Source organism: Bos taurus, chromosome 14 (assembly GCF_002263795.3).
Source record: "Bos taurus isolate L1 Dominette 01449 registration number 42190680 breed Hereford chromosome 14, ARS-UCD2.0, whole genome shotgun sequence".
NCBI classification, from domain to species: domain Eukaryota; kingdom Metazoa; phylum Chordata; class Mammalia; order Artiodactyla; family Bovidae; genus Bos; species Bos taurus.
In genome coordinates this window covers 69,958,963-69,977,428 of record NC_037341.1, presented here as the reverse complement: position 1 = coordinate 69,977,428, position 18,466 = coordinate 69,958,963, and the positions used below count along the sequence as shown (strand labels likewise).

At 39.3% G+C, this 18,466-nt stretch overlaps 1 protein-coding gene across 4 annotated transcripts in view; it reads right to left on the bottom strand.

Annotated features, from left to right (window-relative positions):
* Positions 1-972: 972 nt before the first annotated feature.
* RAD54B (RAD54 homolog B) overlaps positions 973-18,466 on the bottom strand; it is a 118,166-nt gene continuing 100,672 nt past the window's right edge. For 3 of the 4 annotated variants that reach the window (XM_015474537.3, XM_015474538.3, XM_010812226.4), the window contains 5 exons: positions 18,194-18,369; positions 12,560-12,821; positions 11,001-11,067; positions 10,616-10,813; positions 973-1,448 (listed from right to left, as the gene is read on the bottom strand). In XM_015474537.3, the coding sequence (XP_015330023.1) occupies positions 1,231-1,448; positions 10,616-10,813; positions 11,001-11,067; positions 12,560-12,821; positions 18,194-18,369 (921 nt within the window). In that variant the 3' untranslated portion in view covers positions 973-1,230. The remainder of the gene's footprint in view (positions 1,449-10,615; positions 10,814-11,000; positions 11,068-12,559; positions 12,822-18,193; positions 18,370-18,466) is intronic. The other variant, NM_001192955.1, reaches the window with a different exon arrangement.

The window sequence follows — 18,466 nt, the reverse complement described above, 5'->3', positions numbered from 1 at the left end:
AGATGTACAAATGCCCAGGCGTGCATGTGTATATGTGTTTAGTCTCTCAGTCGTGTCCGACTCTTTGTGATCCCACGGACTGTAGCCTGCCAGGCTTCTCTGTCCATGGGGATTCTCCAGGCAAGAATACTGGAGTGGGTAGCCTTTGCCTTCTCCAGGGGATCTTCTGAACCCACTGATCGAACCCAGGTCTCCCACATTGCAGGTGGATTCTTTACCATTTGAGCCACCAGGGAAGCCCAAGAATACTGGAATGGGTAGCCTATCCCTTCTCCAGGGGATCTTCCTGACCCAGGAATCGAGGGGGTCTCCTGCACTGCAAGCGGATTCTTTACCATCTGAGCTACTAAGGAAGCCCACAAATGCCCGGCATGGCACTACAGATCTAATGAACTCAGATTTGATGATAATTGAGTCTTTACTCAAAACCTTAAGACCATATTTGGTCTAAAAGAAATTTCCCTAAAAGGAATCAAAAGCTGATTATAGGAGCCCTAACTGGAGATTAAATGAGTAATTCCTTTCTCTTTGCAACTTCAGTCTTGTAAAGCTTGCTTTGTACACTAATGCCAACAATTACCCGAGAAACCTTCAACATGATGGTAGCTGAACCATGGTCCAGTGTATACACAGTGCTTGGTGGACATGGCTTTACAGACCGCGTGTCAGTCCCCTAGGAGTCAGAGGTCCCAGATTAGAAACCAGTGCTTTGAAGGGTCCAATGCTCCTCCCCATCCTGACACAACCTACACACCATTCTCATCCAAACTGCCTGCATCACATCTTCAGCATCTGTAATCCCAATCTCTCATTTTCTTTCTCCCTTGAGCTATAGTTTAAACTTATCAAAGTTTTCAATTGTCTCCCACATCTATGGCTGCAATTCCTAATCGATTTAGCTTTCCCAAAGACAAGAAACTGGGCATTTTACCTTTTAGTATTCCTTATGAAAATTCTTTAGAAAGCACTTAATAAAGTGTACAAATTATGGATTTATTGATAAGCAATTATAAGATGATAGAAGTATGTCTTTAATGTTTCAATATTTAGGAACATATACAAAACATTAAACAAGTCAGTTCTGACTACCATATCAAAACTATAATATAGTGTTCAACAAAATACATTATTATAATTAAAATACTTCTATTTGTTTTCCAGAAGTACATTTACTTACTAGATTAACTTTTTAAAGGGGGAAGCAAAGTAACGTCATAAAGTAATATTTCATTATATAGCAGTAGTTTGATTGGTTATATTTTGAAAAAAGAATGATACATTTTCTCTTATTCTTTCAAGAAAAGGATCTGTAAGATTTAAATGATCTCCAGGAAAATGTCTCCATTGCTTCAGTTGTGACATGGAGAGAGGTTTCAGGGAATCAGACTTCTGTTGATGTGGACCAAGCTGACAATTTCTAGACACAGGGAGTTTTTCCAATGAATCACCTGAAACAAGTAAAACAATAAGAAAATCCTTAGGCCAATCAATACTCTATTATATACAATACTTTTCTTATTATATAATGAGTTTGTGTGACTTATTACATTTGATTACCATAGTTCATGTTAAGATGAGCAAATTCAATTAATTCATTCCTTCTACGAATATTTATAAATTGTTTATTATGTGTTAACTTGAGCAAAGAGGGCCAAAGTGGTCAACAAAAATAGACATGGCCTCTGACTTCAAGGACCTTATGATCTAACAAGAGAACTACACATTAAACAAATAATCATCCAGAGAGATAGATGTATTATAGGTCCACAATTTCTCATCTAAAAGCCTGTGGGGCCAGATAGGTTTCCTAATTTAGAATACAACTGTAACAACGTGGGATAACACTCCATAATCAAATTCATTAATTAGCTATGGCAAGAACAGTTGTACAAAAGAGATTGAAGACCATCAATAAATTCACATTAATTTAGCTAAGGTATCTGCCACCAAATAAGATTGTTGCAAATTTATGAAAGTGAAGTGAGTGAAAGTCGCTCAGTCGTGTCCGACTCTTTGCGCCCCCATGGACTATACAGTCCATGGAATTCTCCAGGCCAGAATACTGGAGTGGGTAGCCTTTCCCTTCTCCAGAGGATCTTCCCAACCCAGGGATCAAACCCGGGTCTCCTGCATTGCAGGCGGATTCTTTACCAGCTGAGCCATAAGGGGGAAGGTGCGGGGTCAGGGGGCGGGGTGACAACTTTTGGTCTTTCAAGCTTTCTAGATTTCAAAACTGGAAATAAGGAACTATGGAGCCACATTACAAACAGAGCTAAGGGTATGAAGCTAAGACAGAGAGGGCTGTGAGCATGTACAACAGGAGAAGCTGACCTGTGTTATTCAGATCTGAAGGACGACAGAGTGGCCACAATGGCAAAGTAGGAAGACCCTGAGCTCGCCTTCTCCCACGGGCACACCAAAAGTAGGACTATGTAATTGTTACAAATTGCAACTTTCTATGAGAGGGACGTGAAGACCAACAGAAGAGATTTTCCACAATTAAAGACAGAAAGAACTACAAGGAGATGGGTAGGAGAGGCAGAGATGCAGTCAGGACCCACCCCGCTACGTAGGTGACCCACGAACTGGAGGATAATCACAACTGCAGAGGTTCTCCCCAAAGACCAAGGGGCCTGTGGCCCATGTCAAGCTCTCCAGCCTGGGGGTCCCGCACAGGGAAGATGAGCCCCCAAAACATCTGGCTTTGAAGACCAGAGGGAATTGCATATGGGAAAGCCAGAGGACTATAGGAAATAGAGGCCACTTCTCCAAGATCAGGAAAAACCCAACCTATTTAACACACAAAAATAAGCACAGAGGCAAAATGAGGAGACAGAAGAGTATGTTCCAAGCAAAGAAATAAGATAAAACCCCAGAGGACGTAGTAAGAGAAGTAGAGATAATCAATCAACCCAATAAAGAGTTCAAGATAATAATCATATAGATGTGCAACAAACTCAGGAGATGAACGGTGAGAAGTTTAACAAGAGCTAGAAAATAGAAGAACCAAACAGAGCAGAAGATACAAAAGCTGAGGCTGCTTTGAGGATCTAGGAGACAGTAGAAAAATACCTTGAAAGTACTGACCAAAAAAAAAAACACCCCAAATATTAAAAAACCCTATCAACTAGAACTGTACACCCAGCAAAGACAGAATTTAAGAAAGAGAAAAAACACTTTGAAAAATAAAATACTGAGAGACTTAATCACTAATAGACCCTTGTTGGGGGAAAAAAACAAAAAATGAAAAGACAGACAGTAGAAATGAATCAAAATATATCCGTAATTATAATTAATGTAAATAGACTGAATGCTCTAGTTGAAAGAAAACATCAGACCGGATGAAAAAAGAAAATTCAGGCTCATGCTATTTAAATGAGAGCTACCTAAAATGATACAGAAAGATTTAATGTAAAAGAATGGGAAAAGATGTATCAGATAAATACTAACAATGAGAAAGTCAGTGTAATATATTAACATAAGACAAAATGAAAGCAAAAGATGTTAGGGATAAAGCAATCCCTACATAATGAAAATATAAATAATAATGAAACAATAATGAAAACATTTCACAAACAACATATAAAGTATATAAAGCAAAAATTGACAGAACAATGAGAAAGAGAAAACTTCACTGTCATACTGTAAGATTTTAATGTATTTCTTAATAATACATCTAACAAAGAATTAGGTTATTAACAGAAAAATGGGCAAATGTTATGAACAGGTGGTTCACATAAAGAAAATACAGCTCTTAACCATAGAAAAGCATTCTCAACTTCACTCATAACAAAAGAAAATTAAATTAAAACTAGACAAATGAGCCATTTTTACTCTCAGACTGACAAAAACCCAAACATCTGATAATCCTAAACTGGGAAAGCTGTGGGGAAACAGTATACTGTTGGTGGGGTATAAATGATACAACCTCCACTCCAGTGGAGGGCACCTTAGCAGGACCTATCAAACTACAAATGTACATATTCTCTGACAGAGAAAAACTGATAATTAACCTTACAGAGATATTTGAACATGTGGAAAAAGATGTATGAATGAAGATGCATATTGACTGAAAAGAACCTAATTACACAGCTGTGAGGTTAGATGAATAAATTATGGTCTATTCATTCAATGAAGGATTATATAACTGAGGGGAAAATAAGAATAAGGAAACGTTCTGTAATGATACAGAAAGATCTTGAGATATACTATTAAATGAAAAAGGTAGAGTTCAGTTCTGTTTAGTCGCTCAGCTGTTTCTGACTCTTTGCGACCCCATGAGCCGCAGTACGCCAGGCCTCCCTGTCCATCACCAACTCCCCGAGTCCACCCAAACCCATGTCCATTGAGTCGGTGATGTCATCCAACCATCTCATCCTCCATTATCCCCTTCTCCTCCTGCCCTAAATCTTTCCCAGCATCAGGGTCTTTTCCAATGAGTCAACTCTTCGCGTCAGGTGGCCAAAGAATTGGAGTTTCAGCTTCAACATTAGTCCTTCCAATGAATACCCAGGACTGACCTCCTTTAGGATGGACTGGTTGGATCTCCTTGCAGTCCAAGGGACTCTCAAGAGTCTTCTCCAACACCACAGTTCAAAAGCATCAATTCTTCAGCGTTCAGCTTTTTTTATAGTCCAACTCTCATATCCATACATGACCACTGGAAAAACCATAACCTTGACTAGACGGACCTTTGTCGGCAAAGTAATGTCTCTGCTTTTCAATATGCTATCTAGGTTGGTCATAACTTTTTCCTTCCAAGGAGTAAGTGTCTTTTAATTTCATGGCTGCAATCACCATCTGCAGTGACTTGGAGCCCTAAAAAATAAAGTCAGCCACTGTTTCCACTGTTTCCCCATCTATTTCCCATGAAGTGATGGAACCGGATGCCATGATCTTCGTTTTCTGAATGTTGAGCTTTAAGCCAACTTTTTCACTCTCCTCTTTCACTTTCATCAAGGGGCTCTTTAGTTTCTTTTTACTTTCTGCCATAAGGGTGGTGTCATCTGCATATCTGAGGTTATTGATATTTCTCCCAGCAATCTTGATGCCAGCTTGTGCTTCTTCCAGCCCAGCATTTCTCATGATGTACTCTGCATAGAAGTTAAATAAGCAGGGTGACAATATACAGCCTTGACGAACTCCTTTTCCTATTTGGAACCAGTCTGTGGTTCCATGTCCAGTTCTAACTGTTGCTTCCTGACCTGCATACAGATTTCTCAAGAGGCAGGTCAGGTGGTCTGGTATTCCCATCTCTTGAAGAATTTTCCACAGTTTACTGTGATCCACAGAGTCAAAGGCTTTGGCATAGTCAATAAAGCAGAAATAGATGTTTTTCTGCTTTATTGTTTTCTTTTTCTTTTTCAGATGCTTTTCTGTTTTCTTGCTTTTTCCATGATCCAGCGGATGTTGGCAATTTGATCTCTGGTTCCTCTGCCTTTTCTAAAACCAGCTTGAACATCAGGAAGTTCATGGTTCATGTATTGTTGAAGCCTGGCTTGGAGAATTTTAAGTATCACTTTACTAGTGTGTGAGATGAGTGCAATTGTGCGGCAGTTTGAGCATTCTTTGGCATTGCCTTTCTTTGGGATTGGAATGAAAACTGACCTTTTCCAGTCCTGTGGCCACTGCTGAGTTTTCCAAATTTGCTGGCATATTGAGTGCAGCACTTTCACAGCATCATCTTTAAAGATGTGAAATAGCTCAACTGGAATTCCATCACCTCCACTAGCTTTGTTCATAGAGGTGTTTCCTAAGGCCCACTTGATTTCGCATTCCAGGATGTCTGGTTCTAGGTGAGTGATCACACCATCGTGATTATCTGGGTCATGAAGATCTTTTTTGTACAGTTCTTCTGTGTATTCTTGCCACCTCTGCTTAATATCTTCTGCTTCTGTTAGGTCCATACCATTTCTGTCCTTTACTGAGCCCACCTTTGCATAAAATGTTTCCTTGGTATCTCTAATTTTCTTGAAGAGATCTGTAGTCTTTCCCATTCTATTGTTTTCCTCTATTTCTTTTCATTGAGCGCTGAGGAAGGCTTTCTTATCTCTCCTTGCTATTCTTTGGAACTCTGCATTCAGATGGGTGTATCTTTCCTTTTCTCCTTTGCTTTTCGCTTCTCTTCTTCTCACAGCTATTTGTAAGGCTTCCTCAGACAGCCATTTTGCTTTTTTGTGTTTCTTTTTCTTGGGGAAAAAGGCATAGAAGGTACAGAATCATACACATACTACACAATCCCTTATGGGGGCCTGGAGGGAACTGGGCAAATAATATTTATTCAGAGTTCCTTGCATATGTATAAAAATACATCTAGAAGGATACACAAAAAACTAGTAACAGTAGTTTTTTATGGGGCAGCAGGGCTAGAAACTAGACAGATGAGGGCATTACAGAAGGAAGTGTTTCCACCATATACATTTTATACTTTCAAATAGCTTTCATATGTAAACATTACATTTTTCAATGCAATTTTCCAGTTAAATTAGTAAATTTTTAAATCTTTAAAATAAGAAAAAAGTAATTTGGTAACAGAAAGTTTGACTCATACGGCAGAACTCTAAACTAAGTAATTAAGAGAATACAAATGATTTTCATGCACAAGAGAAACATTTAGTAACTGAACACACCAGGCCACACATACACCAAGTCTCAACAGTTGCCAAAGAATCAATGTCATGCAGACCATACCTGGGACTACAGTGCAGCAGCCAGAATTCAATAACAAAAACTAAAATACATTTTAAGCATACTTTTAAATATCTCATGAGCCAAAGAAGAAATCATAATGGAAAATAAAAAATATTTAGAACTGAAAAATAATTAAGATGGCATATCAAAATTATGAGATTCAGCTTAGTAGAAAATTTACAGCCTTAATAGCCATTTTAGAAAAGAAGACTGAAAGTCATTAACCTAAGGATTCAACTTTAGAAAATAAGGGAAAAAATTAGATAAACACAGGGCAAAAGAAAAGAAATAATTAGAATAGAAATCACTAAAATGGAAAAAACATACAACAGAGGAGATTAATGTTGACTATATAAAGTATAGATTATTTCATGCTAGTCTTATACAGTTTCACTTCTTAAACTCATCTCAATACAATTATCAAGTGACTTCCAACTTCCGGACATTGCTTGCTCAAGTACTACTCCAAATCGAGTTCCTATCTGAATGGTGTTCATTCTGGAGGGTTGACACTTTCAGCCTCATTTAAGCAGCACAAGTGGTGTGTGAGATACTAAGAAGCATGGTGGCTTATGCGTACTGTCCACAAAGTATGACCTCATTAGGAATAAGTTGTACACAAAATAAACAGTAGGATTAGCCTGTCGGGTGTGTGTGTGTGAAACAGAAATAAGGATTAAAAACATTTCTCTAATTCTTAAATCATTATCAGGATTTGAAAGATTTTTACTAAATAAGTCAAATTTTCCAAAACTGATTCTGAAATAAGCTAAATTGAGAGAACCAACAGGGTTCTAATTAAAATTTTCTCTCCTACAGTAATGGAAATAAAACCAAAAATAAACAAATGGGACCTAATTAAAAGCAAAAGAAAACTATAAACAAGATGAAAAGACAACCCTTGGAATGTTAAAAAATAATTGCAAACGAAGCAACTGACAAAGGATTAATCTCCAGAATATACAAGCAGTTCATGCAGCTCAGTATCAGAAAACAAACAATCCAACCAAAACAAGGTGGAAGACCTAAACAAACATTTCTCCAAAGAAGACAAACGCATGAAAAGATACCCAACACTGAGTTTATTTTTGTGTATGGTGTTAGAAAGTGGTCTAGTTTCATTCTTTTACAAGTGGTTGACCAGATTTCCCAGCACCACTTGTTAAAGAGATTGTCTTTAATCCATTGTATATTCTTGCCTCCTTTGTCAAAGATAAGGTATCCATATGTGCGTGGATTTATCTCTGGGCTTTCTATTTTATTCCATTGATCAATATTTCTGTCTTTGTGCCAGTACCATACTGTCTTGATAACTGTGGCTTTGTAGTAGAGCCTGAAGTCAGGTAGGTTGATTCCTCCAGTTCCATTCTTCTTTCTCAAGATAGCTTTGGCTATTCGAGGTTTTTTGTATTTCCATACAAATTGTGAAATTATTTGTTCTAGCTCTGTGAAGAATACTGTTGGTAGCTTGATAGGGATTGCGTTGAATCTATAAATTGCTTTGGGTAGTATACTCATTTTCAAAATAAACTCAAAATGGATTAAAGATCTCAACGTAAGACCAGAAACTATAAAACTCCTAGAGGAGAACATAGGCAAAACACTCTCCGACATACATCACAGCAGGATCCTCTATGACCCACCTCCCAGAATATTGGAAATAAAAGCAAAAATAAACAAATGGGACCTAATTAACCTTAAAAGCTTCTGCACATCAAAGGAAACTATTAGCAAGGTGAAAAGACAGCCTTCAGAATGGGAGAAAATAATAGCAAATAAAGCAACCGACAAACAACTAATCTCAAAAATATACAAGCAACTCCTACAGCTCAACTCCAGAAAAATAAACGACCCAATCAAAAAAATGGGCCAAAGAACTAAATAGACATTTCTCCAAAGAAGACATACAGATGGCTAACAAACACATGAAAAGATGCTCAACATCACTCATTATCAGAGAAATGCAAATCAAAACCTCTATGAGGTACCATTTCACACCAGTCAGAATGGCTGCGATCCAAAAGTCTACAAATAATAAATGCTGGAGAGGGTGTGGAGAAAAGGGAACCCTCTTACACTGTTGGTGGGAATGCAAACTAGTACAGCCACTATGGAGAACAGTGTGGAGATTCCTTAAAAAACTGGAAATAGAACTGCCTTATGATCCAGCAATCCCACTGCTGGGCATACACACTGAGGAAACCAGAAGGGAAAGAGACACGTGTACCCCAATGTTCATCACAGCACTGTTTATAATAGCCAGGACATGGAAACAACCTAGATGTCCATCAGCAGATGAATGGATAAGAAAGCTGTGGTACATATACACAATGGAGTATTACTCAGCCATTAAAAAGAATACATTTGAATCAGTTCTAATGAGGTGGATGAAACTGGAGCCTATTATACAGAGTGAAGTAAGCCAGAAGGAAAAACACCAATACAGTATACTAACGCATATATATGGAATTTAGAAAGATGGTAACAATAACCCGGTGTACGAGACAGCAAAAGAGACACTGATGTATAGAACAGTCTTATGGACTCTGTGGGAGAGGGAGAGGGTGGGAAGATTTGGGAGAATGGCATTGAAACATGTAAAATATCATGTAAGAAACGAGTTGCCAGTCCAGGTTCGATGCACGATATTGGATGCTTGGGGCTAGTGCACTGGGACAACCCAGAGGGATGGTATGGGGAGGGAGGAGGGAGGAGGGTTCAGGATGGGGAACACATGTATACCTGTGGCGGATTCATTTTGATATTTGGCAAAACTAATACAATTATGTAAAGTTTAAAAATAAAATAAAATTAGAAAAAAAAAAAAGAAAGAAAAATTGAGTTTCAATAAAACAGAAAAGATACCCAACACTGAAAACACATGAAAAGATACTCAACATTGATGATTATTAAAGAAATGCAAATCAAAACTACAATAAGGTATCACCTCACACTGGTCAGAATGACCATCAACAAAAAAATCTACAGACAATAAATTCTGGAGAGGATATGGAGAAAAGGGAGTCCTCTTGCACTGCTGGTGGGAAAGCAAATTGATACAGCCACTATTCCTTTAAACAACTAGGAATAAAACTACCATGTGACCCAGCAATCCCACTACTGGGCATAAACCTTGAGAAAACCATAATTCAAAAAGACTCATGTACCCCAATGTTCACTGCAGCACTATTTACAAGAGCTAGGACATGGAAGCCACCTAGATGTCCACTGACCTAAAAGAGCCTGTGGCACATAGATACAATGGAATGTTACTCAGCCATAAAGAGGAAGAAATCTGAGTCAGCTGAAGTGAGGTGGATGAAACTGAAGCTTGTTATACAGGGTGAAGTTAAGTTAAAAAGAGGAAAATATCGTATATTAGTACATACATATGGAATCTAGAAAAACGGTACTGACGAACCTATTTACAGGACAGGAGCAGAGACGCAGACGTAGAGAACAGACTGAGGAGCAGCTGGGGAGGAGGGGGTGGGTATGGATTGCGAGAGCAGCACTGACGAATAAATAGCGCCACGTGTGAGACTGCTGAGCAGGAAGCAGCTGTGCAGCACGGGCATCTCAGCTGGGTGCTCTGGGGTGGCCTGGGGGTGGGGTGGGGAGGGGATAAGAGGGAGGCTCAGGAGGCAGGGGATATATGTACACTTATACCTGAGTCATGTTGTAGTACAGCAGAAACCAACACAACACTGTAAAGCAATTATCCTCCAATTAAAAACAAAGGGGAGGAGGCAAAAAAAAATTTTTTTTCTCAAATATCCAGGTCATAGCTGCCCTAAGACCTGAAGAAAAAAGAAAACTAACATATGCAAGTGGTCAATATTTTAGTTATTCTGTTTTTAAATATTTTCAACTGCTCAAGAGTGACCACTTAACTTCATCATAACAGAAGTAAAATGCAACTAACCTGTATGATTTTCTCCTGTACATTCACAGTCAAGCAGGTCATGAGTAACACAATGTGAACTTTCATGCAATGTGAACAAATTTTTAAGTTCTTCCACTGAAAACTGAATATGATCAGATGTCTTGGATAGGTCTACAACTGCCCCAGAAAGACCTTGTTTACTGATCTGTCTTTGATAGATCTTTTCCTCTATGGTACCTGAAGAGAAAACATTCATGAGCTTTCCTTTAGATCTTTACAACTGTCATTTTGGTAGGGTAAAATACATTTATTATTATACTAGCTAACAAAATAATATTCCTGGTACTGAAACCCAGTTTAACACACAAAATACCTTTATTTACTCAAAGAGAATGCATCTTTTTTCATACTGGAGGGTTACTACCTGTGGTTAGGAGTCTGTAAATATGTACAGGGTGCTTCTGACCATCTCTCCACACTCTAGACATTGCCTGTAGAAAATAAATGAGAATTCTGAAAGTACAATAGAAACTAATAACCTTCTCCACATAAGCAACTTGTATTCATAAATTTAAGACTAGGAATTCTAGATTTCACTTACAGCTTCAAAAAACAAGGCCCAGGCATAACTAAGCCTTCTCTACTTCAATTTTTTTCCTGAGTTAAAGAAAGGGATGAATGAACACCTCACTATGGTACTGTAAAATAACCACAGGGTGCCCTGCAACAGTGAGAGGGGCTATCTGCATCGAAAAAACAAATGGGATAGCAAGTTTGGGAAGTAAGAATGCAAAGAACCAAGGATAGCATGGGCATGGAGGGTTTATTCTCAGTCCAACAGGCTAATGATTCACCTCTAAGGAACCCTAGGATAACTGCAATCAGCTCAGGCCCTAGATAGATCCCTGAGGTTTTAAGATTTATCCATGATACTATTTAGTAAAAGGTTGATATTCAAACCCTGAACATTCCAAATAAAATTATGGCCCTCAACCAGCTTCTGGAAGCCCCTGGAATATCGTGCTTGATAAAAGCATCTTAGGTTACCTGGGGTCTTGGGCCACACCAAGCTGTTTATGCTAACGATGTGATTTAGGTGGGGACTTGGGGCAGTTTGACCTTTGCAGAGGCCAATTCGTGCCTACATGACCAACCTCCCACAAAAAGTCTAGACACCAAGGCTCAAGTGAACTTCTCTGCTTGACAAAATTCCATGGGTGTTGTCACTCACTGATGCTGGGAAAATTAAGTGTTATCCATACAATCCCATAGGGAAAGGAAAACCGGAAGCTTGTACCTGCTCTCTCCTGGACTCTGCCCTATGTACCTTTCACCTGTGCTGATTTTACTCTGTATCCTTTCACTGTAATAAACCCTAACTTGAGTATAACTGTTTTTCCTGATTCTGTGAGTCCTTCTAGTGAATCACTGAACCTGAGGGTCGTCTCCCGGTCCCCTAACACAGCTACCAGGTGAGGCGCAAATCTATAGGTAGAAACCTCAAAATCTGTGAAGATGGACTGTACTCTGAAGAAAACCAAATGTTGCTTCTGAGATATTTTCCTAAGGAAGCTAATTTTGCCTTTTCACCATACCCTGCACAAACACCGATCATGGCACCTGCAACACCTTGCTGTCCTCCCCTGATGGTCACGGGCATCCTGAAGGCTAGCTAACTACAGAGCCAAGTAGGGCCTGGAGACATACCGGCTTGGGTATGAATCCTGGCTCTGCCTCTTATAAGCTATGTGACCTGGAACAAGCTTCCATAGCTTCATCTGCAAAACAGAGCTTACAACACGCACACTTGCAGGACTACTGTGAGGACTGAACAGATGTAAAGCATTTAGTAGAATGCCTGATACAAAATAAGGGCTGAATATGCAGCAGTTCTTATACTTCATCATCACCCTCATATGCCCGCAGGCATCGTATCCCCCTTCGGCATTTTATAATGTTTGTTTAATATAGAAAAAGTCCTACCTGGATATCAGTAGCTGGATTCCAATCAATGTCATAGAGGATTAAGTGAGATCCTCCAATAAGGTTAAGCCCCACACCACCAGCTTTTGAACTTAACAAAAAAATAAAATCAGAAGAGTATTTACTATTAAAGCCATCAACAATTTGCTGCCTTTGAGAGATTGGGGTCTGTCCATCAAGTCTTGTATAAGCATATCCATGACGCTTGCAGACTTCTTGTAAAATATCCAGGGTTCGTGTATAGTTGGATACCAACACAACTCTGTCAATCAAGAAGAAAGAATCTTCATATACAACTTGGAAGCAGTATTAGATTCTTTTAATTAGAGAAAAATACTAATATTATCACTGATATTTATAGAATATCCAAGAGAACTCTGTATAATTAAAACATAGATTCTCTTTCAAATTCCATTTTAAAGTCAATATCTAAGAGGGAATTCCCTGGCAGTCCAGTGGTTAGGACTCTGTGCTTTCACTGCCAAAGGCATGGGTTCAATCCCTGGTTGGCGAGCTGGGATCCCACAAGGCACATGGTGTGGCCAAAACAAAGAAATCTAAGAGACTTTCAGTATAAAGATAAGGGAGTAAACACCTTTCTGCTTTCGTTACTTTCTTAAGTCACCCTAAGAACAGCAGGAGAATAAGAAACAGAAACACAAAGTCTATCTCTGATGAAACAAGGAGAGATTTATATACGAAAACAGAAACTAGTGGAATGGTGATGTGTTTAGGAGTGAAATCTAAGTGCCCAAAGAGGGATATACAAGTCCATTCACACAGTCACATCTTATAAAGCCAGCGCAGAAGGAAGGGGTTTAGACTGCAGCTATTACAAGAACAAAGTTAAGTAGATCCCAGGCCCTACTCCTATGAAACTAGTTGACTTCTCTTTCTCAACTAGAATACTTATTCTCTGTGGAAAGTAAATCAAAGAAACTTAGACCAGGGAACTCCAGAAGGTAGAGATATAGCAACAAACCAAAATGCGAGTCTGAGTTTCCCATGTCTCTCATCCTCTAGCAGGCTAGCCCAGGCTTATTCACATGGTAACAAGAAGGTTCCAGGAACCCCAAGGGAGGGCAAGCCCCACTGCACAAGATCTTTTCAAGCCCCCTGTTTTGCCACATTTGCCAGCATCTCATGGGCCAATCCAAGTCAGGTGGCTGAGCTCAGAGTCAGAATGGGATATCACCCAAAGTTACACAGCAAAGGAACAAGGATAGAGGGAGGGAGAACTTGAGACCATTGGTTGCAATCTACCAACATTCCTATAAAAAGAATCTGCCTGTACTAATATAGGAACAACATTATTACTACTATAAGTAGTATAGGAAGAACACTCCAGTACTAATATTTCAGTCACTTTTTCCCTTCCTTTTCAATACTATTGTGTGGATGAATAACATTATCCAAACATAGTTTTTCTGACACAACTTTACTGGACTGGAGGAAGTCTGGTTTAGAATATTTTTCCCAAACAAGTTCTTATAAAACTAGTTGTAGACTAACAGGAGCAGTGATTATCTTGGTAAGGAGTCTTGGACAATCCCCTTTCAGAGGTCGAGAGCTCTCCCTTCCCCGCCACATACATACCACTTTCAAATAAGGACAGTATTTTTATGATTACTTTACTGTCCCTAAAAGCAGCTGAAATCTGCAGGCAAGGCTGCCATGTGAGGTAGAGTGCAAGGTGTACCCAGCACAGGAGTGTCCAACCAAGATGTATGGAGGCTGGAATTCAGCATGAACTCTGCTCACTAGGTTTCAAGCCATGCATAAATGCAACAACCAAGAGGGAAGAGGAACTTTTTAAATTTTGAAGTATCTTTTTTAGAAATTCCATATAAGGGCCACCATCCAGACAAGCTAGGAGCTCTAATTCATCTTAACATACACAAAAGCACTGTTGAAGAGTTCAGCCTGTGGACCTGAAACATACTACCCGGTTCCGGTTAATGACAGCACAGTAGGTCAAGTGACAGCAATACTATCCCTGAGTCAAACACTGTGAGCAACTTACAGCTACATATTTTAAAGGTCTGGGAGATGTTTGTGCAGAGGCAGTTCAGCTGTGGAAAACCTGACCTCTATACCCAATTGGCCATATGAGAAAAAACATTAAGGGCTACAACTCAACAACAACAACAACAACAAAAAAACCCAATTAAAAAATGGGCAAAGGATTTGAATAGACATCTTCCAAAGAAAATATACAAATAGTCAACAAGTACATTAAAAGTTGCCCAGTATCAGTAATTACTGTGGGTGTGTAGGCGCAGGTGTGCACTCAGGCGCTCAGTTGTGTCCAGCTCTTTACGACCCCATCGACTGTAGCCTGCCAGGCTCCTCGGTACATGGAATTTTCCAGGTAAGAATACTGGAGTGGGTTGCCATTTCCTACTCCAAGAGATCTTTCCGACCCAGAGATCAAACACACATCTCTTACATCTCTTGCAATGGCAGGCAGATTCTTTACCACTGTGCCATTTGGAAAGCCCCCATTAATTACTAAGGAAATGCAAATCAAAACCACAATGAGATATCATCTTACACCCATTAGGACATCACAAACAAAACAGAAAATAGCAATACTGGTGAGGCTGTTGAGAAACTAGAACCTTTGTGCACTCTTGGTGAGAATGTAAAATGTGTGGTCACTGCAAAAAAAGAGTATGGACGTTCCTTAAAAAATTAAAAAGAGAATTATCCTATGATCCAACAATTCTATTTCTGGATATGTATCCAAAGGAATCGAAGAGGGTCTCAAAAAGACACTGATACACTCATGTTCACAGCAACATTATTCACAACAGCCAAAAGGTGGAAGCAGCCCAACTGTCCATCAGCAGATGAATGGGTAAACAAAATATCATATATATACAGTGGACTATTATTCGGCCTTAAAAAGGAAAGAAATTCTGACACGTGTTAGAACATGGATGAACTTTGAGGACATTATGCTAAGTAGAATAAGCTAGTCATAAAAAGACAAAACATCATACGATTTCACTTATGTACAGTACCTACAGTAATCAGATTCATGGAGACAGAAATTAGACAGGTGGTAACATGAAATTAAAAGATGCTTACTCCTTGGAAGGAAAGTTATGACCAACCTAGATAGCATATTCAAAAGCAGAGACATTACTTTGCCAACAAAGGTCCGTCTAGTCAAGGCTATGGTTTTTCCAGTAGTCATGTACGGATGTGAGAGTTGGACTGTGAAGAAAGCTGAGCACCAAAGAATTGATGCTTTTGAACTGTGGTGTTGGAGAAGACTCTTGAGAGTCCCTTGGACTGCAAGGAGATCCAACCAGTCTATTCTAAAGGAGATCAGTCCTGTTCTTTGGAAGGACTGAAGCTAAAGCTGAAACTCAAATTCTTTGGCCACCTGACATGAAGAGTTGACTCATTGGAAAAGACTCTGATGCTGGGAAAGACTGAGGGCTGGAGGAGAAGGGGATGACAGAGGATGAGATGGCTGGATGGCATCATTGACTCAATGGACATGAGTTTGAGGGAACTCTGGGAGTTGGTGATGGACAGGGAGGCCTGGCGTGCTGTGATTCATGGGGTCGCAAAGAGTCAGACACGACTGAGTGACTGAACTGAACTGAACACACTAGTATATATAAAATATTATCCAATAAAACATTTTAATACAACTGTATTAAAGAGTTCATAGAAAGTTTCCTTATTTTGGTCACTTCATTATTATGATAAAAGCAAATGATACTATTAATGCTCCAAAGAGGTGAAGCAGACTCCTTGACAATTAAATATAATTACTATTTTGCAAACTTTTCTCTGTATTTTTGCATTCAATACGTTTGAATATCTCTTACCAGGATAATTAAGACACAGTCCCTGCACTATAGGTGCTGATATAGAAGAGAACTACTGATCACAGGATAACATGAGAAGAGCTCCACCAGAGGCAGGGACATGACGCCAGGGGTGTACAGAAGAGAGGCTGCGAACTCAGTATGAGGCCGGGGCTTCCAAGGGGAGAAAGCATCTGAGCTGAGTCTTAATGAAGAGAAAGTTGGCCAGAAGCATGAGAAATGGAGGTATAGGAACCTGCAACAGGTAAGAACAGAGGTGAGAAGCAGAGCAAATTATAGGTTCTGCAAATAGATTCTGGTATAATTGGACAACATGAAAGTGTGAAGGAGTCAAGAGGGATAAGGCTGGAAAAGGAGGCATCACCCATGTCATGAAGAGTCTTGACCAAAGTGCCACAGAGTTGAGAAATTTCTGGGAGGCTACTGGGAATCTTTGAATGATTTTTAAGAAAAGGAGGGATGTGTTCACATTTGTATTTTTAAAAATATACAATTTAGGGCATACTGACATGCAATGGGATTGAAAGTCAGAGGACACAGTTTATATAGTTTATACAAGACTACCACAACCCAATTGTAATAACAAGAATCAAAACAAAAATCTTGGTGCTGAACAGCAGTAATTAACGCAACAGTGTAATCCAACCAGACCTCAAAAATAAATTTTTTAAAAAATTTAAAATAAAACTCAAAACAGGTGCTAAAAAAAATCTTGGTACCAGAACACAAAAAGATTCCTGAGATTAAGAAATAAAACCAATAGAACGTAGTGACTGATGACATTGGGAAAGTGCAGGAGAAAAGTGAGTCTAGAATGATGAAAGCTTTTTCTTTGTGTATGGTACCATTCATCAAGCCAAGGAACGGTGAAAAAAGATTTAGGCTTGCAATGGCAAAGTGATGAAGCTGGTCTGGTACATGAGAAGGCCGAGATCCAAACAGATTTAGATACCATTAAATAGAGGCTTGAACTAGAGATACAATTTGGAATCAACACTATATGGCTGACAGCTGAAACTAGGGGAATAGAACTGAGGCAGGAAGGATGTTTAGAGTGAGAAAGAAGCTGAAGAGAATGTCCTCAGGAGTATCAACATTTAAGGACAGAAAAAGAATGATTCTTAAAGAGATAAAGTAATGACTTAGGGGCTTCCCTGGTCGCTCAGTGGTAAAGAATTCACCTGCCAAGGTAGGAGACATGGGTTCGATCCCTGACGCAGAAAGATCTCACATCCTGTGCGGTAACTAAGCCAGGGCGCCACAACTATTGAGCCTTCGCTCTAGAGCCTAAAAGCTGCAGCCACTGAGCCCACGTGCACAGCCACTGAAGCCCGCATGCCTAGGGCCCATGCTCCACAAGAGAAGGCACCGCATCAAGACACCTGTGCACCGCAACGAGAGAGGAGCCCCTGCTCGCTGCACCTACAGAAAGCCCGTGCAGCAATGAAGACCCAGCACAACCAAAAGTCAACAAATTCAAAAATAGAAAATTTTAAAAAAAAGACACAAGTTAGGTATTACATATCAGAAGATATCTCTAGGGTTTTTTAAATATAGGTATTTACATTTAGTTTTTCTTAGATAAAAACTTACAGGCACATTGGTAATGATAAGTTTATAAAAGACTAGGAGCTGAGCATGCCCCCAAAGAAGAAGAAAACTTATTTTTAATGTTTTCTTTTTTTTTTTTTTTTCAAAAAGAGGCAGTGAGAGGAGGGAGTAAAGACATGGTCTAAGCTGAAATTCCATAAGCACATAGAAGCGGTTTATTAAACTGCCCTCTTACTTTTCAGCAGGACGAAGTTCGCGGATAACGGCTAAGAGTTTTGACAGCACCTGCAGTTTTCCGGACTCTTCCTCAGTAAACATGATCGGGTTGTAATCAGCAGGGAACACATTCATCAGGCCTTCATAGAGATTTCTTTCTTCACTCTCATCCCAAGTTGAGTTGCTTTCTTTTTCCTGTTCAAAAGGATGATTGTCAACCCTGGTTCATGTTTTTTAGACAGGGAGGAAAAAAATGCTAAAATTATGGGTAAAAAAACTGAAGCTTAATAGC